General features: G+C 46.9%; 1 protein-coding gene across 4 annotated transcripts in view; it reads left to right on the forward strand.

Moving 5' to 3' along the window:
* SMYD1 (SET and MYND domain containing 1) overlaps nt 1-26,940 on the forward strand; it is a 49,368-nt gene extending 22,428 nt beyond the window's left edge. For 2 of the 4 annotated variants that reach the window (XM_059188320.1, XM_059188322.1), the window contains exons 2-10: nt 2,924-3,103; nt 6,999-7,212; nt 8,169-8,299; nt 10,424-10,462; nt 12,316-12,505; nt 18,384-18,476; nt 20,798-20,961; nt 21,989-22,157; nt 23,472-26,940. In XM_059188320.1, coding sequence (XP_059044303.1) covers nt 2,924-3,103; nt 6,999-7,212; nt 8,169-8,299; nt 10,424-10,462; nt 12,316-12,505; nt 18,384-18,476; nt 20,798-20,961; nt 21,989-22,157; nt 23,472-23,630 — 1,339 coding nt within the window. In that variant the 3' untranslated portion in view covers nt 23,631-26,940. The remainder of the gene's footprint in view (nt 1-2,923; nt 3,104-6,998; nt 7,213-8,168; nt 8,300-10,423; nt 10,463-12,315; nt 12,506-18,383; nt 18,477-20,797; nt 20,962-21,988; nt 22,158-23,471) is intronic. The other 2 variants (XM_059188321.1, XM_059188323.1) reach the window with 1 other exon arrangement.
* Nucleotides 26,941-27,329: the final 389 nt, after the last annotated feature.

Genomic DNA, 27,329 nt, shown 5'->3' on the forward strand with positions numbered 1-27,329 from the left:
AAAATATGAGGATATTATACTTGAGTAGTCTAAAAATATCTAAAAACTGGGCGTAAAATGCTAGAGCAGTCCCAATGTGGGGTTGTTCCCTGATAGCACCCCTAGAGCAGATAGGCATGGAACTCCATGTGACAAGTCACAAGTGACAGCCAGCATGATCATGCTTGCTTCTCTTTCTTCTCTTACTGTTTCCCTTTCTTTCCTGCCTTGGGTTTGTATTTCTGTTCTGGGTCCTGAGACCCCAGAAGTGGGCGTCTGCTCCTCCTTCATCTTCCCAACCGAAGACTTGCTCTTAGCCCTGTATCATCTACTGATAGAAGTGATGGCAGAATGAAAGTTCAAAGTGGTCTGGACCATTTGGAATACTATCAGCTAGGGATAAAGGGGAAGGCCCCCACTTCAGGTTAAAAAAGTTCAATGTCATGATGAAATTTTGGGGAGTGTTGGATAGGTTCACTGTCTTGGTCATGGTGATGGTTTCACAGGTATATGCATATGTCTGAGTCTATAAAGTTAAAGATTTTGGATAGGTATGTCAGTCATACCTCAAAGCTATTTTAAAAAACACAGCATTGTATAGACACATTGGGGGAAGCTTTGACTCGCCGGCAGCACCTTTAAGAAAACTTGGGAGGTTCTGGTGTCTAGAATTGTCATTTGATCTTAAATAACTGTGAATTTTTTTTGCTGAAAGAGTTAACGGAATCACAATATTCAGATCCAGGAAATGTGATACTGTACTCTATTCTGGGCACCATAATGATAAAGCACTGTGACTCACCATCCACCTTTGAGTGACCAGAAAACAAAATTTGGAGCCTCATTGGGATCCAAATTACTTGGGTTCTTCAGCAGTTCAGTCTCTGCTGATGAACTTCATTCACATGCCTGCCAGAGAATGCTATCTTGACTTGAGGCAGATGTGAGAAATTTATAGCTTCCCATCTCTAGGGCTTTGTTGACGCCATTAAATGATCAGGGTCCCTGCCCGTGTGTTCTGTTCTGCTGGAGCACTTGTGGTAGATGACCTTCTCAAGCAGGGAATACCCTCTGCGGCATAGCTACGATGGGTGCAGATTCTTTGCAATTCTAAATATGCCAGTGTAATTCTACCCTTCCTCTCTCACTGGGAAAGCTTAAGGGATCGCAGAGGAGGGAGGAAGACATTATTATGGGGATACCCTTGAACCTGCTCTAAACTTAGAAATAACCACTAACCTTCCATGCCTGTGAGTACTTCATGGTTAATAACAAATTATTAGCAATGCACCTCGTAGTAGTTGGGGACACAGTGGTGTGTTGAGTTGGCAACCCAGAGACTGAAAACTGTACTTTAGGAAACCCAGGACCTAGCTTAGAGTAATAGCCCATGCAGTGCTCTCAGCTTGGCTCTCTACCTGTCTGTCCATTTCTGGATGCTGTCCTGGGACCATGGGACCTGGCCTTTGGGCTGTTGCCCTGGCATTGGCCACTGGATCTTGCTTGATTGCCCTGCTGTGTCCACCTTCCTTTGGCTGCAGGGACCCACTGTGGGCACACTGAGACCAGAATGGGATTGTTGAAGGGACTGGAAATATTTAATGTTGAAAGGGGAAGTGAAGGGGAGTCACGCCAGTGGTCTTCAGATTCTGGAAGCACTGAGCTGCCCAGATCTGTTCCATGGGACAAGGATCTAGAGAGCCCAATGAGATGACAGGAGTATGTTTCTTGGGAAGGAAATTTGAGCCTATCATGAAGAGGAAATTTGCCATAGTTAGGACTGGCTAACAATGGACTAACTCTTCTTGGAAGCAGTACACTCTTTTTTACTATGGGAATTTCAAAAAGGCTCGGTCAGGGATGGACACAAGGGATTTCTGTACTTGTATGTTTTATTGAAGGTTTTTTTTTTTTTTTTTCAGGCTCTAGAACGTATGATTCTAAAAACCCCTATTTTCCTATGCTTTTGAGATCCCTCTTTAGACTATAACTCCAGCCTGAGTTTACATACTCATTTTCCCCGGGAAGCTCCGTGCTTCTGTGCATACTGCTGAACTTCTTTTCATCATTTCTCTACTTCAGGGGCCAGGATTTCTTTTCCCCACATTGCAGAGATACTGAGATATTGCGCATCATACCAGATTTCACTCGCTCTGGGTGTTAGGTTATGTCTTGAAGTACGTTTCCTTCATGCTAACTATACCCTTTTCTGCCTGAAAGACAGCTCCCACCTGGGAGACGCACAAGCTCTCTCTTGGGAACACTGGGGGCTGGGAGCATGGGGTAAGGAAACTCATCTGCCTATGCCTCTCCCCCTCTCCTCCTGAGTGGGCAGGCACGAACTTCTCTTCACTGCCACTCACTCTCTGAGCCAGGAGAATACAGTGGATGACCTGAGTGACATCAGTGGCCTTGTAATTGTTACTCTTGCAAAATGCACAGAACTGACATGTATCACGATGTGCGGACCCCATTTTGTGTAAAATGTATCATGTTTCATGTTCCCTCATATTGTAGATATGAGTTTTATTCTTCAGGGAAAGGGTCACTGCATTTCAAGAATGAGAAGTTCATGTCACACAGAGCGTTCCCTCCCTCCCTGTGGTGCCAATGGCCTGTGGCTTTTGGCAGGGGGACCATGAGGAATTTCCACCCAGTCCCTTGGCCTGGAAGACTTCCTGGGCTCCTCAAGTGTCTGTTCAAGTGTGTTCCAGGAACAACCCATGGGTCCACTATCCTAGCCTCCTTATGCAGGTTCACTCACTCTGACGGCTTATGTATTCCCAGTGCCAACCAAATAGGGGTCATAAATCTACACTCGCTGAGTTAAATTGAAAGGTTTATAAAGCAGGGTGCAATAGTATCTCCCACAGGGGGCCCAATGTCTAGTGCATTCCTTTTCTGTTGTGACACCCCAGTCACCTGTTTCTCCCTCCATTTCCAGCCTGGTTAACTTCGTGTGCCACACCTGCTTCAAGAGGCAGGATGCGAAGCTCCATCGCTGTGGACAGTGCAAGTTTGCCCACTACTGTGACCGCACCTGCCAGAAGGATGCTTGGCTGAACCACAAGAATGAGTGTTCGGCCATCAAGAGATATGGGAAGGTGCCCAATGAGAACATCAGGTCAGAGCTGGGCCTTGGGGGTGGTACTTAGGATTCCCAAATGTCAGGTGGGGAAAGGCCTTAGTAACAAGCATTCCCAGGCCCAAGGAAGCCAGGCTGTGTGCAAGTCAGGATAGAGCCTCAAAGAGACTGGAGAAGGGCACTTCTGCATCTGGGAGCCCATCTAGACCTGGATATCTGCAACAGCCATTCCAGTCCACAACCACTGGTTGGAGCTGGTGGCAGACCCCTTCTCGATGGCTCTCCAGTGTTTAATTCTTTTTAAATTGACCTGCCAATGTTTAAAAAATTGGGAAAGGCCACATTAAAAAAAATAAGGATTTCTGGTTTCTATTTTTCTTTTTTTTTTTTAATTTTTTTTTAGGATTTCTGGTTTCTCTTGAAAAAAAAAAATCTCAAGATTTAGCCAAATGAGCTAGAACTCAATCGCAGCAGCTGCCTTTAAAAAATGAAGAGCTTTTTAAAAAAATCTTTTATTTAAATTACAGTTAGTTAGCAGAGAGTATAGTATGAGTTTCAAGTGTACAATGTAATGATTCAACATTTCCACCCGTCACCTGGTGCTCATCACAACAGGTGCCCTTCTCAATCCCCATCACCTACTTTTCTCCATTCCCCTCCCCACTGCCAGTAGCCATCAGTATGTTCTTCATGGTTATATAGCAGCTTATCCTCAATCATCAGATTATGGAAGCAGCCCATGTGTCCATCAGCTGATGAACGCACCAGGAAGATGCGGTAGATACACATACACACACACACACACACAATGGAATATAATATATACATATATTGTGTGTGTGTATATATATATGCACATATACATATATGTACAATGGAATACTATATATATATATATATATATATATATATATATATATATATAATGGAATATTACACAGCCATAGAAAAGAATGAAATCATTTGCAATGACATAGAGCTAATGACTATTTTTTCAAAAAGTATTATCCTAAGTGAAATAAGTCAGAGAAAGACAAATACCCTCTGATTTCACTCATATGCAGAATTTAAGAAAATATTAAAGCAAAAGATCAAAGGGAAAGAAAGAGAGAGGCACGCCAAGAAGAAATGCAGAGCTTTTAAAGCACCACAGCCCGCTAGTCCCTGGGCTTGTGCAAACTGCCCTCTGTCCTCATTACACGGGAAAGGCATTTGCAAATGTTACTGATGACCCTGGCCGCTAAGGCCAGAAATCTCAGGGTCTACACTGCCAAGTAGGGCTGTGGGTTGGTGCTGGGAAGTGAGAGTGGAGAGCAGACGAAAAGTGGAAGGTGAAATTGGGAGCATTTTCACCAGGTTTGTAGGGTGTGAAGTTAAAGTACAGATTGGAATGATCATATCCTAGAAATTTTTAAGAAACTACAAAATGAAATGGTTCAGTCAACCTTCACATCTCCCTTAGTTTCATCTGTTGAACTCCTGCTTCTTTAAAAAAATTGTCCTTTTGGGGTGCCTGGGTGGCTCCTTCATTATGCATCTGCCTTTGGCTCGGGTCACGATCCCAGGGTCCTGGAATTGAGACCCACATCGGGCTCCCTGCTTGGTGGGAAGCCTGCTTCTCCCTCTGCCTCTGCCTGCTGCTCCCCCTGCTTGTGCTCTCTATCTATCTGTCAAATAAAGAAATAAAATCTTTAAAACCAACCAACAAACAAAGTGCTCTTTTGCAATTTTATTTTACTTATTTTAATTTTTTAAAAAGCTTTACTGAGATATAATTGGCATATCAGTTTGTAAGATATTTAAGCTGTACATCATGGTGACTTGATATATGTATACATTGTGAAAGGATGCCACCCCCCATCTAGTTAATTAACACGTCTATCACCTGACATATCCTTCCTTTTTTTTTTTTTTTTCAAGTGAGAACTTTTATGTTCTGCTCTCTTAGCAGATTTCAGTGATACAATACAGTGTTATCAACTATAGTCACCATGTTTTACATTAGATCCTCAGACCTTATTCATCTTATAGCTGAACGTTTGTGCTTTTACTAAGCCTCTCCCTGTTTCCTCCACGCCCCAGAGCCTGGCAACCACTTTTCTCTGTTTCTGTGAGTTTAACTTCTTTCTTTCTTTCTTTTTTCTCCTTCCTTCCTTCCTGCATACCTTCCTTCCTTCTTTCTTTCTTTTCTCTCTTTTTCTCTTTCTTTCTTTCTAAGATACTATATATAGCAGATACCATGCAGTTTTTGTCTGTGTCTGGTTTGTTTCACTTAACATAATGCCCTCAAGGTCCATCCATGCTGTGTTAAGTGGCAGGATTTTCTTCTTTCTTGGCTCAATAATATTCCATTATATATGTTTACTGCATCTTCTTCATCTTTTCTTCATCACCTAGGTTGTTTCCCTATCTTGGCTCTTATGAATCATCCTGCAGTAAACATGGGAGTGCAAATAGTTCCTCACTATCCTACTTAGTCTTTCAAGCCCAATGTAAATGTTACCTTCCATGATGGGGAGCTCACTCACTTATCTGCACAGTCCCAGTTGTTAATATCTTCTGATACTAAGTCGAAATCTTTTTCCCATTTGTTTTTACTCTCTGAGCTCTGTGACCCTTTCCCTAATATTCGGAGGTAACAGACACCCAGCCCAAACCTTATTTTCTCCAGTGCTGTCCTGAGCTCTGTGTGGGGATACCTTGGTTCCCAAGCACCTGGGATGCTCAGCAGGGCATCTTTGCAGAAATAACTCTATGATCTAAACAAGAGGAGAAGCAGGCCTGTTCTTTGCCAAGGGGGTCCCTCAGGGGATGGATCTGCCTTAGGCCACCAGACCTGCAGGTGCCTGGCCAGCATGCATTCAGTGAGTAGCTGAGAGTTGCCAAATGTCCCTCAGTCATAGGCTTCATCTTATGATCAATTAACATGGGGACCCTCACTGTACTCAGGTGCACCCCTATCTCACTCAATGCCCTGTGCTCTCTAGAACTCCCTCCTGTCCCACCTTGCCTCCACTCCTCCTCCAGAACCCTATGTCCCAGCCAGACCAGTCCCTCCCTGCTTCCTGCATATGCCCAGCCTCTGGCTGCCCCCGAGCCTTTGCTTATACTGTTTCCCCACCTGGATTGTCTTCCCACTTCTCTCTCTAAGCACTAAGGCTATAAGTTCACACACATGTGGACATCCAACATGTTACTTTGTCTTCCAAATACCACTTCAGGGGATGTGTATTATCCCTCTTGTGGTTAAGTTCAGGGAAGTTCAATGAATTGCCCAAGGTCATACAGTAACTTGAAACAGACATGAACCCGGGCTGTTAGACTCCTTCTCCAGTGCCCATCTCAGTGAGCCATACTATCAGTAGAGACCAGGCTGACATAGCTCAGTGTCCGCAGACCCCTTTCATGGTCTCAAAGACCCCACGAGCCCTGGTTCCTGCCCACTTCTCTACCTTTATTTGCTCTGTACTCCTCACTCCCTAGGCTCCAGCCACTTTGACCTTCTTGCTGTTTCTCCATCATGCCAAGCTCGTTCCTTCTTCAAGGTCTTTGTGCCCACTGCTCCTTCTCCCTCTGCCCAGAGCCCACTCCTTCTGTTCATTCCATTTTCAGCTCCGGGGCTCCCCCTCCACGTCACCTCTTCTGATCACCGTGGCTTCCCTTCCCCCAGCCACTCTCTATCGTATGACCCTATTTTATTCTCTGCATAGCACTTAGCACTAGTTTCCATTTGTAACTTGGGTCTCCCCCTCTATGAAAAGCTCCATGATTAAAGAAATTCCGTCTATACAGTTCAACACCGCCTGGCACACAGTAGGTAGTCAGTAAATGCATCTGGAACAAACGACTGCCTCGGAAGGCAGCTATGCTCACCACTATACCACCAACGCAAACGACTGCCTCGGGACATCCCTAACTCTGCCCCTGTCCACAGGCTGGCGGCCCGCATCATGTGGCGGGTGGAGAGAGAGGGCACCGGGCTCACCGAGGGCTGCCTGGTCGCTGTGGATGGCCTGCAGAACCACGTGGAGCACTTTGGGGAGGAGGAGCAGAAGGAGCTGCGGGTGGACGTGGACACCTTCTTGCAGTACTGGCCGCCCCAGAGCCAGCAGTTCAGCATGCAGTACATTTCGCACATCTTCGGCGTGGTACGGTTCCTCGCGACATCGCAGGGGCTGGGGGCGGGGGGTGGGCAGTGGCGGTGACTGCTGGGATTGGTCTGCCAAGACCTCTTCAGAGCCTGCAGGGCAGAGTGGGAGGGGAGGCCGAGAGAAGGAATGGAGGGGACAGAGGCCCAAAGTAAAGAACTTTCACCCTCTTTCTTTCTTTCTTTCTTTCTTTCCTTACTAGGAAGTCATTCCCTCCTTCTCAGAAGCTGGCATCTCATGCACAAACTATTTGTTATCTCCAAATGGTAGATTTGGATAGAAATTTACCCTCTTGGTTATCTGTACTTTCTACTTTTTCTCCTGTTCGCATTGAAAACAAAGACCCAATCACTACCCCTTGTTGTCCACTGGTCACATTGAAAATGAGATCATTCCTTTTCCCAGACATGGTGGACAGGGTAATGGACAGCCTGGAGCTGGGGGCTGTGGACATCGAGGAGAGGAGAGGAAGGACTTTTGGGGAGTGCTGTCTTGGAGCAGCAAAGCCAGACCTCTTGTAGCCATAAGAGTCTAAGGGGTAGTGGAGGCTTAGGCCATACAACACCCCCACCCCTACACACACACAGACACACTAAGGCAGAGCAGGGCAGAGAGAGAGAAACCAAGACAGAGACCAGAGAAGACTCATGTGAGACCCAGATACAGGAAAAGGGAAGACTTCCCAGAAGCAACATTTCTGTTTTTGGCCTTTGTAAAGAATACAACTACCCCAAACTTCCAAGGTGGCCTTGCATTTTAGCAAGTACCACCGAGGTACTCCCCCCAGGGTGCTTATCTCGAGGGTCCTTTGGAGTGACCTAGAGAATAGGAGACTCTCTACGCATCCCCAGAATGCGACCGAGTCTTCTATTTTGTTGAACTCTCAGCAGCCAGGATGGTGTTCTGTCCCTGATCTATGTATGTTAACTGACTCTTTCATCTTTTCCTCTGGGTAGATTAGCTGCAATGGCTTCACGCTCAGTGACCAGAGGGGCCTGCAGGCGGTGGGCGTGGGTATCTTCCCCAACCTGGGCCTGGTGAACCATGACTGTTGGCCCAACTGCACCGTCATATTTAACAATGGCAAGTGAGTACGTCTTTAACTGGGGATGGTGTGATGGGGATGGGGAGACCTCACAGTGTTTTCTCCACTTGACCTAAACCAAACCATGGAACCTGCACTAGTATGGATTTCGACTGGGCAGCAAATAGAAATCTCATTCTAGAATCGTAGTGGATAGCAGAAAGGTAATGAGGAGGATAGCAAAGAATTCCACATGGGTAATTTCTGGGTCTTTACGTGTTTCTTGAGGCTGCCTAGATGTGTTAGGTGAACCTCTGACTACTGCTTTGAAGCTTGAAGCCTGGGATTATCTATCTAGAGGTCACTGCAGAACAGCATCAGCTGAGAAGGGGCTGAGGCCGAGCATATATTAGTCAAGGTCCCAGCAGAAATCAGAAGGCACGCTCAGAGTTTACCCAAAGAGAATTTAGTAACAGGACAATCTACAGAAGTAAGGGTAAAGTTTAAGAAACTAACAAGGAATGGTGAGAGGTCCAGAGTCTAGCAATAGTATGAAACCATTACTGCCTCTAGACCTAGGGGTCAGGTGTACCATATTGTTCCTCCAACTGGTAAGAGATATAGCCATGGGAGAAGTTCCTTTCTCTACCCCCAACCCAATAGCTTGGCTTACTGGTAAAGAAAGCTGCTGCTGCTGGAACCATTGCAAGGCAGAGAGGGAGCCGGGTGACTAAATACCCCAACCTCTCTCTCCTCCCACTTTCTGATCTCTTCCCATTGGCCAAACTCCAACCAGAAGCCAGAGAGCAAAGGACCCTGAGTAATGAAGCCCTTTAGAAGCCCACACCCTTCGCCCCACACTCCAAAGGCACAGATCAAGGGACAGAAAGACAAAGAATATGTCTTGGGGGGCACCTGGGTGGCTCAGTGGGTTAAGCCGCTGCCTTCGGCTCAGGTCATGATCCCAGAGACCTGGGATCAAGAGTCCCGCATTGGGCTCACTGCTCAGCAGGGGACCTGCTTCCCTCTCTCTCTCTCTGCCTGCTTCTCTGCCTATTTGTGATCTCTCTCTGTCAAATAAATACATAATCTTTAAAAAAAAAAAAAAAAAAGAATATGTCTTGGGGGTGGGCACAAGTGGAGAAGTCAGCAAATAGGAAGAGACCCTATTGTCCATGGCTCAGGGCTGGGGGGATTTGGGGGAACAAGACCTAAGCAGTATTACTTATTTTGCTCTTAGAGATGAGATAAGCTTTTATGACAGATGCAAGTCAACTCTGAGCCATCAACAGTGAGGAGATTTCCTTTCCCAAAACTTCCTGGAAACCAGAGACAGAGAAATTTATTTGGGACCCAAATGGTGATTTTCCCGTGGCACTTGCAGTTCCCTTCTTAAGCCTCTTGGGGTCACTGGCGTGGACCTCATGGAATCCTCCTCAGAGGAGCTGTTGTCCCAGGTTAGCCTGGTTGGATCAAATCCAGCCACGTATAGGGCTGGCCTTTCAGGATGTCACTGCCCCAAGCCATGGTGACCCAGGGCTCCCCTTGTGACATGTGACAGCCATAGGAACCCGGGAGCCCTTTCTTCAGGTCATTCCTGGTGTCTGTTCCAGCTTCTTTGCATCCACTAACTTTGAGCAGCCACATTGTACCTGGCTTCTTGGCTGTTGTGCAAGAGAATGTAACAGCAGTTACCACCCAGCTGTCTGCCATAGTGGAAAGAACCCAATTCTAACCCGAAGAAACTTTATACATGACCTGTGGGATCTAACCAGTCTCCATACACAGTTCACACAGTCCCCCAAGATAGACATCAGAGAGGCAACACTTATTCAGCCAAGATGCTTGTGAGTGGGATAACAATAGCATCCCATTACAGTTTTGGGCACCTACTTTGAAATGCACTATCTCATGGCAACTGCATTTCCAGGTTACAGTGGAGCATACTGAGCCCAGGAACGACGAGGACCTTTGAATCCAGAACTTTTCATTCCAGAGCCAGTGTGCTTTCCGCTATACCAGGCTGCGTCTGGTCGAGGGAGCCCTGCTGGATGGGGCTGGGATGTAAAGCTGGTTGTCCTGGCCAAAACTTTGATCGCACTAGCCGGGATGCTGTGCCCCCTTGCTAGCTGTGCTGAACTAGCCAATGGTAATGATTCCCATTCGGGTGTCTGTTTTGTCTTTCAGTCATGAGGCAGTGAAATCCATGTTTCACACCCAGATGAGGTGGGTCAGTCTTTGCAAGCATCCCTTCTCCTCTGACCCATCTCCCTCACTTGCCTGGTTTGCTGGGCCCACCCCTTCCCGAGACTCCGTGGCTGCTTCTCGGCTGTAATGTTCTCCTGTGTCCCCAGAGCATTATCCTTGCTGAATGCTGTATTTTAAATGCATATATATGAATCATCGTGTTCCTCACCCACCCACTCCCTGCTGTGCCTTTGCTTTCCTTTGCTTCTTTTCTTCCCCATCTTTCATGCCTGACTTCTCTCACTCCCCCAGCCCCAAAGCATGATGGTCCCTTCTAGTCCACATCACCTTAGCAAAGCCCACACTGTCCCTCAAAGTCCTGCTTATCATAAAAGGAGGACTGCTGATGTTATTGACCTACTAAAGAAGTGTGTTTGTTTATAACCCCCAACTTCCCACCCATACTGGCTTCTGAAAATAGCCCCTGTAACTGTGATAATTTTGATAAATATTTATTCACACTATTCTGTTTACTGCTTCTGGACAATTGTGAATTAGTGTTGTAGGTTAGATTTTGCTCTGACTTTTCTTAATGACAAAATAACCCCAGATGGGTCTTTTTTCTCAGGTTTGGTTTAAAAGGACTTGAAATGCTCTTTGGATTAAGAACCAAACTCTGTGTGGGAGTTTGGGCTCTGGGAAGGCAGGGGTAGGAGTGGTTAGTGCATTGGAGTCTGTGTTGGCCTGCGTCACAAGTGACTTTAGATGATTTCCATCATTCCCTGGGCATTTACTTCCACATCTATAGAGCCAAGGTCAGGATGAGACGTCTCTAGGGACCTTCCTGGTTCTAAGTCTCTGTGGCTGTGGCTGCATTTCTAATCTCTCCAAGAAATGCTTAAATAAATTGTCCACGTGTGGCTCAATTAGTTGAGCCCTAGAATTGCTGGGCATTAGAGACGGAAGAGGGAGAATGGAGTGGTGCTCACTGTTTATCCCCTGATCCCCTTTCCAAGTAAGGTAAAATGGGGCACCCATATTTTCATATTTAAGTGACATTAAATTAATTTGGCTCTGGAAATTCCCTTAACATGATTGAAATAATTTGAAATACTATGAGACCTTGCAAGAGTTGGCTGAGCCATGAGGGGACACAGAGCTGCTAGAAATCCTAAATCGCCCAGCACTGGATCACTGTTGAACATCACGACGGAGCCGTGCCTGGAGAAGGGGTTATTGGGGGCAAAACTGCTGACTTATGCCACCAGGACCAGATGCCAGAGATCCACACTCAACACTGGCCCAGGAGTTGCTCACATGGAGCTCTTCAGAATATCAGCAGAGCCCTAAAATGAAGGGCTTTGGTGCATCTCCTTTCCTGCGCATGGCAGACCCAGGAAGCAGATGGAGGACGGTCCAGGGAGAGCAGTGTGGTGAGGTGAAGCATGACTGGCACTTGATTCTGATCTTGACTGTTGCCAAGGTGCTGTGGGACCTCGGGGGAAGTTCCTTCCCCTCGGCCTCCCATCTGGGAGACTGCGCCCTCCCTTGTGAAATGGAGAGGTTGACCCCCTTTGTTGCAAGCAATCAGTAGCAAAATGCACAGGGATAATTGCAGCATGGAAGCAAGGTATGGTTTTGTGATCTCTACCCAGAATCTATTTAATTGGATTTCCAATCAATTAAATAAGTGGAGCAGATTTGATTGTTGATAAGTAGAGCAGAATTATCCACAAAACTATCCTTTAGGTCACATTTTCCCCTTTTGGGAGGAAAATGGGAGTTTTCTCGAGCGCTAGTGGAAGTGGTCTTTGAGACTCAACTCCTAGAGACCTTGAAGAGCAGAAAGCCTCTTCTGATGTCTGACTTCCTTTTTCCTTTACCCTGTCCAGGATTGAGCTCCGGGCCCTGGGCAAGATCTCGGAAGGAGAGGAGCTGACAGTGTCCTATATCGACTTCCTTAACGTCAGCGAAGAGCGCAAGAAGCAGCTGAAGAAGCAGTACTACTTTGACTGCACCTGTGAGCACTGCCAAAAAAAGCTGAAGGATGACCTGTTTCTGGGGGTGAAAGATGACCCAAAGGTACATGCAGCCCTGCCACTGGGGTGTTTGCGACCCTCTTCTCCACGAGTCCACGAGGCTGGCGTTCACTGCTAACTGGCGCCCCCTGGTGGCTAGTCCGTGGAGAACCAGCCTGTAACTGTCCAAAAGGTGTTAATGGGGGGTGGACGGAGCACTGATAACAGGTCCCAGCTAGTGTCCTGGGGCCACCCCTTGCCAGGAGTTTACACTGGGAAGTTGCTTGGTTTTCTCATCTATAAAATAGGAATGATAACACCCAGTAGACGGGGTTGTTAAGAGGATCGAACAAAATAATATATGTAAAGGGAGTGGCATATAGGATTGGCACTGAGTAAATTTTAGTTCCTCTCTTTACCCTTTTGCTGGTTAAGTAATGCTGAGAATTTCATATATTGAGACCAGATGGGCAAAGAAACTAGTTGCCTGGTTATCACAAAGGTATTCCTAGTGCCCTGGGAATGGGTAATGTGGACATGGGGCAATGTGGAGGCTGGCTAACAGGCTTAACTCCTGAGTAGCCTGTTGTCTGGTTGATGGTGAGACCATTGAGCAGCTGAAGGATCATGGAGGGGATGTCAGGAGCTCAGCTAAGCTGGGAGAGAGCCCAGCAATGGTATCAACGAAAGACTTAAACTGGCCACCTCCTGTTCTGTTTCCCCCATGGAAGGGAGCACAGGTGGAAGTCAGGGCACAGATGTGGGGGGTCTTCTCACTGCTGGGGCGCTCAGAATAAAGGGCTCCATCACTTTTATAGACCCTGAGGTGGGGAGGGTGAGGGAAAGGGTGTGGGGGAAGGGCTAGGGGTGGAAAAGTGCTGGGTACTGGGCTGGAGTGAGAGAGAGAGTCTTCAGATCTCCCTCCTCCTCCCTTGTAAGGCCTAGGAATGAAGGCCCCTGGCTGGGAATGAAATTGTGCAAGGAACATGAGCAGCAGAGGGCTGGACTCCCTTCAGAGACTGTCCAGAGGGCACTTTCCCCCACAGGCATGCCAGGTAGAGCCTTTATAATTGTGGTCAGGTCTGAAAAATTACACATAGGTTTTTAACCGGGAGCTGGACTCCTGTGGGGAGGCTTTCTGAGCCCCTCTCTATAGCCCACAGGCCACCAGTACACTTAAGATACAAATACACAAATGTGCTTCTTAGCTTAACTTCTGCATTGTATGTGTGAGCAGAAGTTTGCCTCTGATTAGAGCAAAGACTAGGAGCAAAACTGACTTCTAGGTACAGACAGTGGGGCCACTCTCAATTAATTTGTTACTCAAGGCTATCAGTGCTAATGTTCAGATAACACTATTTCCCCACTTGATTCATTTCTCTCATTCATCCTCTGGCCATTCTAGATTTTTAAAAAAATTTTATTTATTTATTTGGTGGCAGGAGAGAGAGAGTACGAATAGAGGGAGGAGCAGAGGGAGAGGCAGACTCTGCACTGAGCAGGGAGCCAGACATGGGACTCCATCCCAGGACCTTGGGATTGTGACCTGAGCCAAAGGCAGACACTTAACCCACTGAGCCACCCAGGTGCCCTGCCACTAAGTTATTTTTATTCTTAGGATGTAATATTTGTTACTCTTTGTCCAAACAGTTCTACTTCCAAGAATTTACCAGAGTGACTTATACATGTGCACAAAGGTATGTGTATAAAGAGATATGTTGCAGCATTGTTGAGAATAACTGAATAAAACCTAAATAATCATCAATTGGGAAAATTTAAATTAAATTACCTTGCAGTCACTCAAACCAATGAGGTTAATTTTTGTGGACAAATATGGAATGAGCTCTTTTTTTTAAAAAAAGATTGTATTTATTTATTTGACAGACAGAGATCACAAGTAGGCAGAGCGGCAGGCAGAGAGAAAGAGGAAGAAGCAGGTTGCCCGCTGAGCAGAAAGCCTGATGTGGGGCTCGATCCCAGGACCCTGGGACCATGACCTGAGCTGAAGGCAAAGGGTTAACCGATGAAGCCACCCAGTGCCCCAATACAGGATTTTTGTTTTTCACAAATCAAACGTTCTATATTCTGGGAAATGTATACTGGTATGTGTATGCAGAGCACGGAACATAGTACCATAGGAGCTACAGGAAAGAATAAGCTCCTGTGTCCACCCTCGCCTGGACATTCTAGAACCTGTGGGAAAATGTGTTTTATCTGCAAAACAGCCAGTCTTCCTTCCTGATGTGTGGCCCTGGGTATTTGTTTCATAACTTGCTCCCACAGTTACTTAATTTTTTTTTTAAAGATTTTATTTATTTATTTGACAGAGAGAGATCACAAGTAGTCAGAGAGGCAGGAAGAGAGAGAGAGGGGAAAGCAGGCTCCCTGCTGAGCAGAGAGCCAGATGCAGGGCTCGATCCCAGGATCCTGGGATCATGACCTGAGCCGAAGGCAGAGGCTTTAACCCACAGAGCCACCCAGGTGCCCCCCCATTACCTAATTTTTTGTTAAGAAACCAGACTCTTTTCTCCCTTCCGAAGTTAAATGTATGTGGTAACCTGGATAAAAATAAAAACCAAATATTTTAAAAAATGAGAAAATAACACCGCATTGTAAAACATTCCCCTCAATTGTAGCTTTGGAACCTCCCTGTTTAGGTTGCTTGGGTTTTTCTTTTCTCTCTCCCCAGCCCTCACCCCTTGTTTTCACAATAGGAAGGTACTAGTTTTTCAAGGTTGGGGAACCAGCGTCCCTCTTTTTTCTTCTAGCTCTTCTCCCTTCAGTGACTCCTCCCCCTCTGCTGACTCCTCCCCTTTCTCCTCTAGTCTTCCTCTGGCTCCTCTTCCACTGTCATTGCCCCCTGCTCCAGTTCCTTACTCTTTCCCTCCTGGTTGTCTATTTATTTTGTGTTTATAGGGAGGGGAGTCTCTCTCTATAGGGTTCCTTAAATCCTAGCTGTGGATCATGCTTTCCTCTTGCCTTTACTCTGAAAAGTGGAGCCAAGTGGAACAGCCCCATTTCCTTTCTCAGAATAGCTTTATCACATGTTGCACATGTAATTAACAAGCTTCTAGCCAGGTTGTTTTGAGAATCTTGGCAGTTGCCTCCTTGAAAAAATTTGATTCACTTCCAGAGCTTGAAGTAACACTCTTCCTTTCAACGTCAATCGAACAAGACTTTTTATTAACATCTGACCACTTGGTATTCTCCAATTCTACCCTGCAAGCTATCAATTACTACAGAAGATTCACTAAGAATTTTGAATTTTAAAGATAATGGAACTTAGATTAGAGACCAGTGGTCATAAACTAGATTGAACCTATGAGCCCCTGTTAGGGCAACAAGCTATGGATGTTACCAAAAATCTAGGTTTGGCAGACTAGTGTTATACTTCTAGACTACCAGTTACAGAGCTCTGTACAACCAGATGAGACGTGGACACCCTTTTACTTATGTGCTTGATTGAAATGAGTTTAGGAAAGTGAATATGCACCAAAATGACTTGTCTATAACCAAGACAAGGCCCAAGTCTACAGAAGACTAAGTAGCACTCTGGGACCAGAAGATAACCAGAAGCCAGAAATCTCAGCCATATTAAAGATCGAGACAAAGGTGAGATCAGGAGTGAGGCCTGTGAGCAGAAGTAACAGCAGCGGTGGCTACCTAAGTGGTTGGAGTCAGGCCGTGTGACAAGGGCAGGTAGATGTGCAGGATTCCAAGGAGGCCAGGTACAGAGGGAAAAGAGGATAGTCAAAATTGTAGGGACAAGAATTTCAGAGAAGCCAGAGTAGGTGAGGTGAAGAGAGGCCTAAGTAGAAAGTCCATTCCTTTAGGAGATCCTGACCCAGAAGCAAGCCGTCCTGGCCAGGGCCTCTCGTACTATAAGGTGGACCCTGCCACACTGGCTCAGGACACCTGGGAAGCTGAGGGAAGATCCCGGTCTCCATCTCTTAAGGGAGTATGTTTTTAAGGGGATGAATGCCCATCCTCCTGTTACTTTTTGATAGTGTGGTGAAGGTGACCTCACAAAACAATGTAGGCAGAAAATCTAAATGAAACCTCTGACTCAGTTCCTCATAGTGAGAAATTTTGAAAACTGGAGAACTGGCTAAGTAAATTAATTTGGCTTTATACAGTGGAAAACTCTACAATTAATCGAAGTGGTAATGTGTTTTTATATTGGTATGGGAAAATATCCATACCTACTGAGTGAAAGAACAGACTATTGACAGAAATCTGGTACACTTCCAGTTGGAAGAACTATCTGCGCTGTTGGCATATACACACATGCCTGTGTACACCTACGGAACGCAGTTCAGCCAGTAGGTGCTGATAAGGCCGTAATCGACATGCTTCCTGTTTATGGTCAGTGTCTGTTGATTGGTCAGTGCCTTTCCTGGCCAGTTGTTAAATATTTTAAATATTATGCCTATATGTATGCATTGGAAAATGTTCCTCGAAATGGTGTGGTCATTGTGGAGTGGATTCTAGGAATTTCTATTTTTATTCCCTACTTTTTTTCATATGTTTTGATTTTTTACAGTTTCCATCTATCAGTTTTGTGGGATCCAAATGAATAATGAAGTATTTTCATTTTGGAAAAAAGTTTTATCAGATATGCCTAAGGAAAAAAAACCGGGGGGGGGGGGAAGAAAAAGAAAAAGTTAATTCCAGAAAGGAGTTTCTCATATGGACAAGCACAGCAAGTAAACTTTTTCTTTGGAAATTGAGAAGTTTGACATTCCTTTCTTCAAAATTGTGATGCCTTCATGGGCTTCTTAATTGAGATACCTCTTTCCCTGAAAAGCAAAACCTCATTCTTTTAAAAATAAGATCATTAAGGGGGTACCTGGGTGGCTCAGTCTGTTAAGTGTCTGCCTTCGGCTCAGGTCATGATCCCAGGGTCCTGGGACTGAGTCCCACATCAGGCTCCTTGCTCAGTGGAAAGCCTGCTTCTCCCTTTGCCTCTTGCCCTGCTTGTGCACTCGCCCTCGCTCACTCTCTCTCTCTGAGACATAAATAAATAAATAAATAAATAAATAATCTTTTAAAAAAGTAAGATCACTAGAGGGGCACCTGGGTGGTACAGTTGACTAAGCATCTGACTCTTGGTTTCGGTTCATGTCAGGATCTCAGGGTCATGATATGGAGCCCTGCATCAGGCTCCTTGCTCAGCACAAAGTTGCTTAAGACTCATTCACCCTCTCCCTCTTTCCCTTCCCACCTCAAATAAATGAGTAAATCTTAAAAAAAAAAAATAAAAATCACTAGACCACTCAGGTAAACGCTATAAGCCTAATGAATCCAGATTTCACAGAGACAGCTGACAAACTCTCTTATGATATAACCTGGTCAAGACAAAGAACTAGGAACTGGATGCTAAGATACTTCAGAAGGATCTGAATGCCCACAGCCACAAATCCTCCTTTTAATAAATTCCAGTGGCAAACTGGAGTAGGATTCTTTTTGGTCAAGCCTTAAGCTTCAGTCCTCAGCTCTGTGCTGGTCAGTATGTAAATCGGTGAGTTGAGCAAAGACTAAAATGCAAGGGCATATGTGGTTGACTTGAAGTGATGAGGAACAATGGGAAATATTCAGGTGATAGGCTAAAAATCCAAAATGCCAGAGAAAATACCACAGAGTTCAAGGTCCAATTCGGCCCTGGGGTCCAAAAACCCAGGCGAGAGTGCAAGGTGGGGAACGACTGGCTGCCAGCAAGGCTCTGGGGCTTGGTCAGTGGAAAGTGTCCCTGAGTCAGAAGCTTGATGAGGGAGCTGCAAAAGCTGTAGGAATCTGGAGCTTCCTGTATGGAAGTGAAGCATTCAGAATGAGGAAGGCCTCCATCTTGCACGACACTGAATGTCAAAGATGGCGACTCTGCAGAGATGCAATGGGTTGCTTCGTGAAGGGGGGTTCTAACTCATCGTCCCTCTCTTTCCCAGCCGTCTCAGGAAGTGGTAAAGGAGATGATACAATTCTCCAAGGATACCCTGGAAAAAATTGACAAGGCTCGCTCTGAGGGTCTGTACCATGAGGTAAGAATCCGTTTTTATAGGGATGGGATGGGGAAGAGAGCAAAAAGGTTCCTTGGTAAGCAGGGCAGTGGGGGGTGGGGGGTGGGGGGAGATGGAGTCGAGTGGAGATGAGGAGACGACCAAGCAGGTTGTTTTTCTGGAGGATGCCACTTGGTTCGGACTGTGACTCTTCTTGTCTTCAGAGCCTCCTCGAGGTATGTTGTCAGGGACTGTTCAGCCTACTGAAACTGGGTCTGGGGAGAGCACAGGCAGCCTGACAAATGTCCCTGGGGGATCTGTGATAGCTCAGGTTGGCATCAGAGGTGGAGGAATGGAGTGGCAGTGGCTTGCTTGCTTTTTCATAATGGAATGCATGTCCTGGCTACAGTTTTCAGTCTCTACTGAGTATTCAGTCCTGGCTCTCAAAGAAGCAGACTTATTAACTGTCTGTGCACTAGAATCATGGAAAAGTCCTGATACGCAGACACCAACCCAGGACAATTTTATCAAAATCTCTTGGGGTGGAACCCAGATGTCAGGATTTTTAAAGCTCTCAAGTGATCTCAACAGTCACCCAAAGTTGAGACAAACCACCCCCTCTCCCCCCTCCCAAGTAAACACTGACCTGCAGAGCATTTCATCAAAGTCACCAGGGCAGCCTGCTGGAAATGCACAGTCCTGTGTCCCACCCCCTCTGATTCATCCAGACTGCAACAGACTGCGAATCAGTATTTCGTTTCCAAGCTTTTTAAACATCTCAGGCATGTAGCTGGGCTTGGAAACCACTAAGGGGTGGCAATGTGAGAGATGAATGTGTGTTCACTTCTGTCTGCTTGTCCTTTATCTTCATCCTCCTCGTTTACTCATTCATTGCACATTTAAAAAAAGATTTTGTTTGTTTATTTGACAGACAGAGATCACAAGTAGGCAGAGAGGCAGGCAGAGAGAGAGAGAGGGAAGCAGGCTCTCTGCTGAGCAGAGAGCCCCATGCGGGCCTCGATCCCAGGACCCTGGGATCATGACCTGAGCCGAAGGCAGAGGCTTTAACCCACTGAGCCACCCAGGTGCCCCATCATTGCACATTTTTGAGCCCTTAGTGGGGTGACCAACACAGATCTGCTCCTTGCTTCCCGGGAGTTCTGTCAGGTGGGGAGATGGTCACATCAATGGGTGTTTTTGTACAATGTGGAAACCCTGTGTCGGAGGCCTGACATAGGGGCTGGAGCAACCAGGAGGACTGCGGTGGTTCCCTCTCCTCTTCCTTGCAAACTAAGCCGGGCCAGGTGGAGGGCTGGACACTGGCCCCATGGGTTGAAGAGGATTGTCTTCGAGATGAATGGATTGTGGGCCCACATTTTGTCACACCCCGACTCAGTTGCCTCATGGGACTGGGAGAATCTCAGAGCAAGTTTAGCTTCTGCTCATTTGAAATGGAAGAAATCATGTGGCATTTCTCTCATGACAGTGGCAAGGCAAGAAGAGAACAATGAGCAACTACAATCCAGAGACCATCTGACTTTGTAGGGTCAGCCTAAACCTGTGTAGACACATGAGTCAGGCAGGAAAGCTTGACACTGAGCTGACTGTTGTCAGGCGTGTCTTATTCCTCACCAGAACCAATGCGACACCCTCCTGGTGGGTCTCCTGGCCTCCTGGGAGCCTCTCTGCCACTCATGTTGTACACTTTCCTCGGAGAATGATTGTCCAACCTCACTGTGCATAAGGACCACTCAGGGGCTTGTACAAACTACGGATGCCTGGGACCACCCCCGACCCGGTCTCCACACAGCCCCAGATACTTGGTTTCACGTGGTCTGGGGTAGGGCCCACACACCATGCCGTTTTTAAAAAGGTCTGCAGGTAATTCCGGAGCCCAACCAGGGTGGAGAATCACAGGAATGGTTGTTAAGATAAAGCATAACTGCTTAGTTTGAATTTTTGCTCCATGTTTTACTACCTGTGTGACTTTGGCCAAGTACTTACCCTCTCTGTGCTTCAGTTTCCTTATCTGGCAAAATGGGACTATTAGTAGTATCTATGTCATTGTACTGTTGTGAGAATCAATCAGTCCATCAGTCTCTCCCTTTCATAACTCTCTGCTCCCTACTGATCATGAGAACACCTCTCTTTGCTTGTTGCCATGTCAGCCACATCTCCCACGGTTACCCTCTTCATCCCCACTCGTAGCAAAATAGGACCGTTTTGTTATTCAGATCACAAACTTGGGCTTTTCCACCCCTGTCAGCAATGTCCTGAGCCTTAAAAGAAGGGGTGTCCAGGGTTATGGTGATGCTCCCCTGCGTGAGGGCAGTGGTAACGGACGGGGCCTGTGTCTCCTCCAGGTTGTGAAATTATGCCGGGAGTGCCTGCAGAAGCAGGAGCCAGTGTTTGCCGACACCAATCTCTACACGCTGCGGATGCTGAGCACTGTTTCCGAGGTCCTCTCCTACCTCCAGGCCTTCGAGGAGGCCTCCATCTACGCCAGGAGGATGGTGGATGGCTATATGTAGGTAGTAGTGCTGGGTCTCAGAAAGTACCCTGGAATGTGTCTATTTCAGGGATGGCAAATAGACAGCACACGCGTTGCTACTTCCCCTTCCTGTAACTCACCCAGGCATCAGTAATTGATTGTGGTTCTCTCTATCTTTACGACTGAGCATTTTTACCGCAGTACTTTGAGTAGTAATAACCAGATCTTCAGGGCTGGTACCTGCAATGAAACCTATCTGTCATCTCTGGTCTTTCCCACATCCTCCAGCTCATCTATCACTTGGGCAGCGGCTTCTGCTTTTGGTTTTCTTAAGGCTAAGTCCCACTTAATTTAAGTGCTCAGAAAGGTTTGTCTCTCCAGCAGTCAGCATAGGCAACCTTTCTTTTATTAATGAATCAATGAATGAGTGAAAGAATGAATAGAAGAGGTGTTAGCCAAGCCTGCTTTCACATTATAAAATGCAGAGCCCCTGCCTTCTCTCTGCCAATGTCTTCTCTTGCCTTCCATGTCCACATTGGCATGTGACTTTGTATCTTTGGCCAAATGAGTAAGTTGGCACAAGCAGGTTCCCTTTTTTTTTGCGAGTATGTTATTCATAAACAAAAGCCAGGAAAATGGTGCAATATGCTAAAACTATTAGGAGGGTGCCAAGGAGGTGAGAATACAGTTCTGTCCCAAGAAGGACATTCAAGTTCTTTTTATTCCCCTGAACTTCCACTTTCCAGGAAGAGGGCTGGGGTGTCCCCGAGAGCTCCTCTCTTCCTGTTTTCCCGTGTGGAGTCCTGACTCTTGCCCATGAGGACTTGGCTTCATGACCCAGGGCAGAGTCTCAGTTCCCACAAGCCTCACCGTACGGGGTGTTTGGTAACTTCTCCCCTTCTCTGTGGCTCAGTCCCTGCTCCATGGGCTGCAGATGCCTCCCGGTGCTGGGGGGAGAGCAGATGGACCAAGTCAATGAGGGTACTTGGTAAGTTGTCAGATGCTGTGCAGAGGTAAGGAAGGTTGGGATTATCTGTGACAATTATTTGCTGTGTCCCCACAGGAAGCTCTACCACCCCAATAATGCCCAACTGGGGATGGCTGTGATGCGGGCAGGGCTGACCAACTGGCATGCTGGTAACATCGAGGTAGGGCACGGGATGATCTGCAAAGCCTACGCCATTCTCCTGGTGACCCACGGACCCTCCCACCCAATCACCAAGGACCTAGAGGCAAGTAGCATGTCTGGATTGGGCCTCCTTTTCTGGTCCGAGCTCTCTCTACAGATGGGAGCTGGGTTCTAGACTCTGCTTTTTGGAAAGTCCATAGATTGCCCACTGGAGCAGAAGGAAATTCAGAAATGCTTTAGACCACTTGCCTTGTTTTACATCTGGGCAAACTGAAGCTCCTGGAAGGGCCTAGCCTGGCCATGGTCCCATGGCAAGTGGATGGCAAAGTTGAGGTTCGAAGCCAGAGATGCGCCAAGCGTGGACAGAGAAAGCCCACCCAGCAGTGTGCGTGCACCCTTGTACCTTGCAAGATGTGCTGTGCAGAGTGGAGCAGGGGAGCGCAGGCTCTAGAGTCAGACTGCTGGGATTAAACTCCAGCTTCACTCCTTTCCAGCTGTGTGAGTGCAGACATGGAATGTGTGCGCCTCAGTCTTCTCAGCAGTAAAATGGACAAAAGGGTAGGGGTGTGATAAGGGTTCCATGCGTTAATGTATGAAAAGCACTCAGAACAGTGCCTAGCAAGTGGCATGCTCGTAATAATTGCTGTTTTCCTTTGTGCTTTGAAGGGCTGGTTTGTTTGAGGGTGATGGACTTCAAAGGACTGTCCTCAGTCAGTACAGTACAGGGAAAGAGGATAGATTTTGGTGTCATAAAATGTCTGAGAAGACTAACTTTATGCCTGGTATACTAAGCTTGACTGCTGTATCCTCAGCCCCTCAGTGATGCCTGAGAAATAGTGCTTGAATAGAAATGTGGGAGCCTGGGGTTTTCTGTATGTCACATACTATACTCTTCCTGGTCCACTGTGAAGTATGAAGGAATCTCACCTACTTTATGTACGAGGAAACTGAACCCTGAAGGGATTGTCACTTGCCTAAGGTCCCAGAATGTTAGTGGGGACCTGTGTGCAGGATCCAGGGTTCAAATCTAGGTCCCCTCTGGTCCGTCCCTGCAAACAAGCATTCTTTGCCAAGAACATTCCCTCGAGCGACTCTCTCAGGCGTCTGACTCCCTCTTCCTAACAAACCAAGCCCACTCCCAGGACATTAAGCTCCCAGAGGATGAGTGAGTGAGTGTGTGTGTGTGTGTGTGTGTGTCTGTGTCTGTGTCTGTGTCAGTGTGTATGACTGTATGTGTCTGTATGTGAGTATGTTTGAGTGTGTGTGAGTGTGTCCTCTGAGCGCGTGCAGCTGAATCTCAGTGACTGGGAGTCCTTTACTCTGTTGTCTGCCCTTTACGAAAGGACCAAGGTAGGTCAGAAGCCAGCATGTCCCTATGGCCTGTTGTCACTGTATGTGGCGTATCTGTGTCCCACAGGCCATGCGGGTGCAGACGGAGATGGAGCTGCGCATGTTCCGCCAGAACGAGTTCATGTACCACAAGATGCGCGAGGCTGCGCTGAACAACCAGCCCATGCAGGTCATGGCCGAGCCGAGCAGTGAGCCAACCCCGGCTCTGTTCCATAAGAAGCAGTGAGGCCCTGTTTGGTGGGGGCGGACTCCATGCCTGGGGAACTGGGGAGACATTCTGGAGGGAGTGGGTTTCTGGGAAGACCCTGGATGAGGATGTTCACTCTTGTTGCTGTGGGAATGTACTGTCCTGTGTTCTCAGGTCAGTTTGGTTCATTAAACTTAGTTCAGTTCAGCTGAACCCTATCCGAGCCCCGCCTGGCCCGGCTTATCCTACCAATATTTATTGGGAGGAAAGCCCTAGGGATAAAGAAGCTTCAAGCGTAGCTGGGGAAGTGAAATGTAAACAGCTAAAGCAAAGTGTAATAAATGCAGCGGTAAACCGTATGGGGGGCGCAGTGGAGGGCATATGTCTGGTATGTGGGAGTGTGTGTATGCATTGGGAAGGGCATCATGGAGGAGGTGACATTTGAGGCGAGGGTGGCAGGGGCCTGGAGCCTCAGGAGGCTGCTCACTGATCTGCATTATCTCTGGGGCTGCTGGTCTCATTCAGGGTCTGGATTACTCAGGTCTTATCCGACGAGGATGGGTGACATCGGGCTTCCTCAGGTTAGTTAGCATGGAACTATGAAGAAGGGGCCATGTTTGGACCATTTAGGTTCTACTTGGAGAATCAAAACCTCTTAGTAAATATGAGAATGAGGTGAATATGCAGAAAGAGGTGTGCCTTTGCCTTAGCCACTGGATTCCTCAGTTTAAGGTCTGGATTGCAAGTAATATTCGGAAACTATTTCTAAAATACCCAGAAAATGTCTCCTTCCCTCACCTTCACTGCCAAGCTTTGATTCCCTGTGATGTGGGTGCCACTTGGACAATATCTGAGATCTTCCTGGCCATTGGCCAAGTAGGATTGAAGTTGTAGCAGGATGAAGCTGAGGGAGAAACTTGTGCGATGGGTCTTGGGTTCAGCAGAATTGGTTTTGGGGAGTTTTATTTGCTTACATGTGCCTGGATGGTCTTTACCAGCTTAGACATCATCATAGGCCCTCAGTAAATTTCTGTTCTTAGTAAGGAATAATTGTGATTTCCCTTGCTTAATTTCTTTCACTGCCCATGCCCTGGGATCTCTGCTCTCTCACCAGGAAGAGTGTCTAATCCAGACTCTGCATGCCTAGGTTAGGATCTCCTTGGTGATGTGACCCACTTGCCATCATGTCCCGAGAGGTTGCTGTGGTTTCCACCCAAGAGTGAGGGTCTTGGAATCAGCCAATCTAGTTGTCCTGTTATCTTCTGGAGTTCTAGAATTCTCACCAATGTTTTAGGGGAATCCTGGAGCAAAGCTGTCCATTAGGGGTTGTCACCAAGTTTTCCAAACCATGACCCCAGAGCTCTAGCTACCATCTTGAAGTGATCCCACCAAGCCCCATATTTGTCACCTCTGCCTCAAATGTTAGTTCCTCCATCTCCCACTTCATCCTCAGAACCACCTCCTGCCTCCCTCTTAACCTCTCCAATGGCTCTTCAAATATGCCAAAAACTGGTCCAAAGCTCTGTGAGTGTGCTACCTCTTTGCAGAATACTCATGCCTGGCATTCAACTGTTCTTCAAGGTTATCCCCTTCTCTAGAAGCTTTCACAGGAAGACTGGCAGTCTTCCAAGCCTTCATTCTAATAGGCCTAGAGATGGCACCAGCATTCTCCCAGGAACCCAGAGCACATTCAAATGATCACTCTCCTGCCTTCCTGTAAAACCGCCCTCCAAGCCTCTTCTCTTCTTTGTCACCATCCTCTGTGTACCTCTCTGAACACAAGCACTTCTCCACACTCCTTGCCAGCCTCAGCTGGCCTTTGGGTGCAGCCTGGAAGTGTTTCATGTGCCCCTCATTGGCTCTCTCTCCCTTTTGCCCAGTAACTATCTCAGCCCTTCACCTCTGCCGTCTAGTCTTGTGCTTTCAGCAGAAGCTCATCTCCCGCTTCGTAGAGAAACAGAGGTCTCTGATTGGACGCCCTCAGTTCTCTTCCCACATTCATGCACGTCTTGTCTGTCTTGACCTTCTTTCCCTCTTTCTCATGTCAGTGGAATGGGAGCCCCTCTCCTCCCACAAAACTAACTCTCCACCTGTGTCCTGGACTCCTCTGAAGTCCTCGGGCCTTACTTCACCTGTATTTCCCTCTCCACCCTGGATCCAGATTGTTCCTCCATCCACTGCCTTCCTCATAAACAAACATGCTGAGGATTCTTGGATCATAATCTTCACAGCTGAGTATGTTTTTTAAAGGACTTGTCTCTCATAGTTATTATCTGCCTTTCTTCACTTTCCATTTCTTCCTGAACCCCCTGCAGGCTGGCTTCCTGAACTCCACTAATATGGCTCATACAAGGTCACCTCTGGCAGGGTAGCTTCTCGTCCGTATTTGGCTTCCCTGCATCAGGTGACACTCCCAACCCTTGATTTCTGGGTATCATTTCCTTGTGATGATCCTCTGATGTCCGTGGTTTCTCCATCTTCTTCCCTAACCCTGTTTCTCTGCCTGCCACCGATACATTGGCGTTTCCTGGGGTTGGGTTTGTTCTTTCTCGTCACTCTTGGATCGTCCTTATCTCACTCTGCACACACTCCCTGCATGAGCCCGGCTAGGCCCTTTGTTGAATCACTACCTTGAGGCTGATGATCTTAACTCCCTATTCCCAGGCCTTGCTCAGGAGCTCCAGCCCCACATGCTCTCTCGAATGTTCTCCAGGCACATCACACTTGGCACATCCAAACTGAAACTCTTTCTCTTTCCCTTGTCCCCTCTCCCACATCTGTCCCTCAACACCCTGCCAGGAACACCCGACTTCTGTTCTAGTCTCTCATTTCCATTGCATCCTAGACACCAATCTGACCTGCTCACTCCTGGGTCCCTGAGTGACTCATGTTCTCCTGGGCCTCTCTTTGAGTTTTGAACCATTCTATCTAAAATATCTGTAACCTGCCAACTCCAGTTCCTCTTTCAACATCCAGTTAGGAAATCACCCCTTCAGTGAAGCCTTTCGCCAAGGCCTTAGCTTTTGCTGCCTGCCTGTCTGAGTCTCTGATATCACCTTCAAACCCCCCACCAGAACATTCTCCTCATGGCATCACAGTTGCCTTTTTACTTATCTGCCTCCTCCATCAGATTGTGAACAGAAGCCGTGTCCCTTTAATTTTTTCCTATCCCCAGAACCTAGCCTGGGTCCTGGAATATAGTAGGTGCTCAGTTAATGTGTGTTGAGTGAATGAATAAGTGAATGAACTTGCTTATTTCAGAGCAGAAGAAACATAAAACTGCATATTTTGAGTTTTTATGTTGTAGCAGTCAACAAAGGCCATTAAATCATCTGTATTTCCAAGCAAATGTGTGTGGCTTCTTTCTTTGTGACAGTCTATTTAGAGCAGTGCTGTCGAATAGAACTTTCTGTGATGATGAAAATATATTGTGTCTGTGTCATCAAATATAGTACCCACTCACAACATGTGACTAAGCTCTTGAAATGTATCTAGTGTAAGTGAGGAACTGAATTTTAAATTATACTTCATTTCAGTTTAAATAGACAATGTGGCTATTGGCTGCTGTAATAGACAATGCAGTTTTAGAGAATAGCATACTTTTAAGATTATGGACACTGAGACCAGTGACGTTCCTATGTCAGCTCTCCTGATGTCAGCGGGATGACGATGTAGGACTGGTGATTTCACCCAGGCCTGTTTCCTCATTTCTACCTACCACACAGATTTGCTGTTGTG

Source organism: Mustela lutreola, chromosome 9 (genome assembly GCF_030435805.1).
Source record: "Mustela lutreola isolate mMusLut2 chromosome 9, mMusLut2.pri, whole genome shotgun sequence".
Lineage (NCBI taxonomy): Eukaryota > Metazoa > Chordata > Mammalia > Carnivora > Mustelidae > Mustela > Mustela lutreola.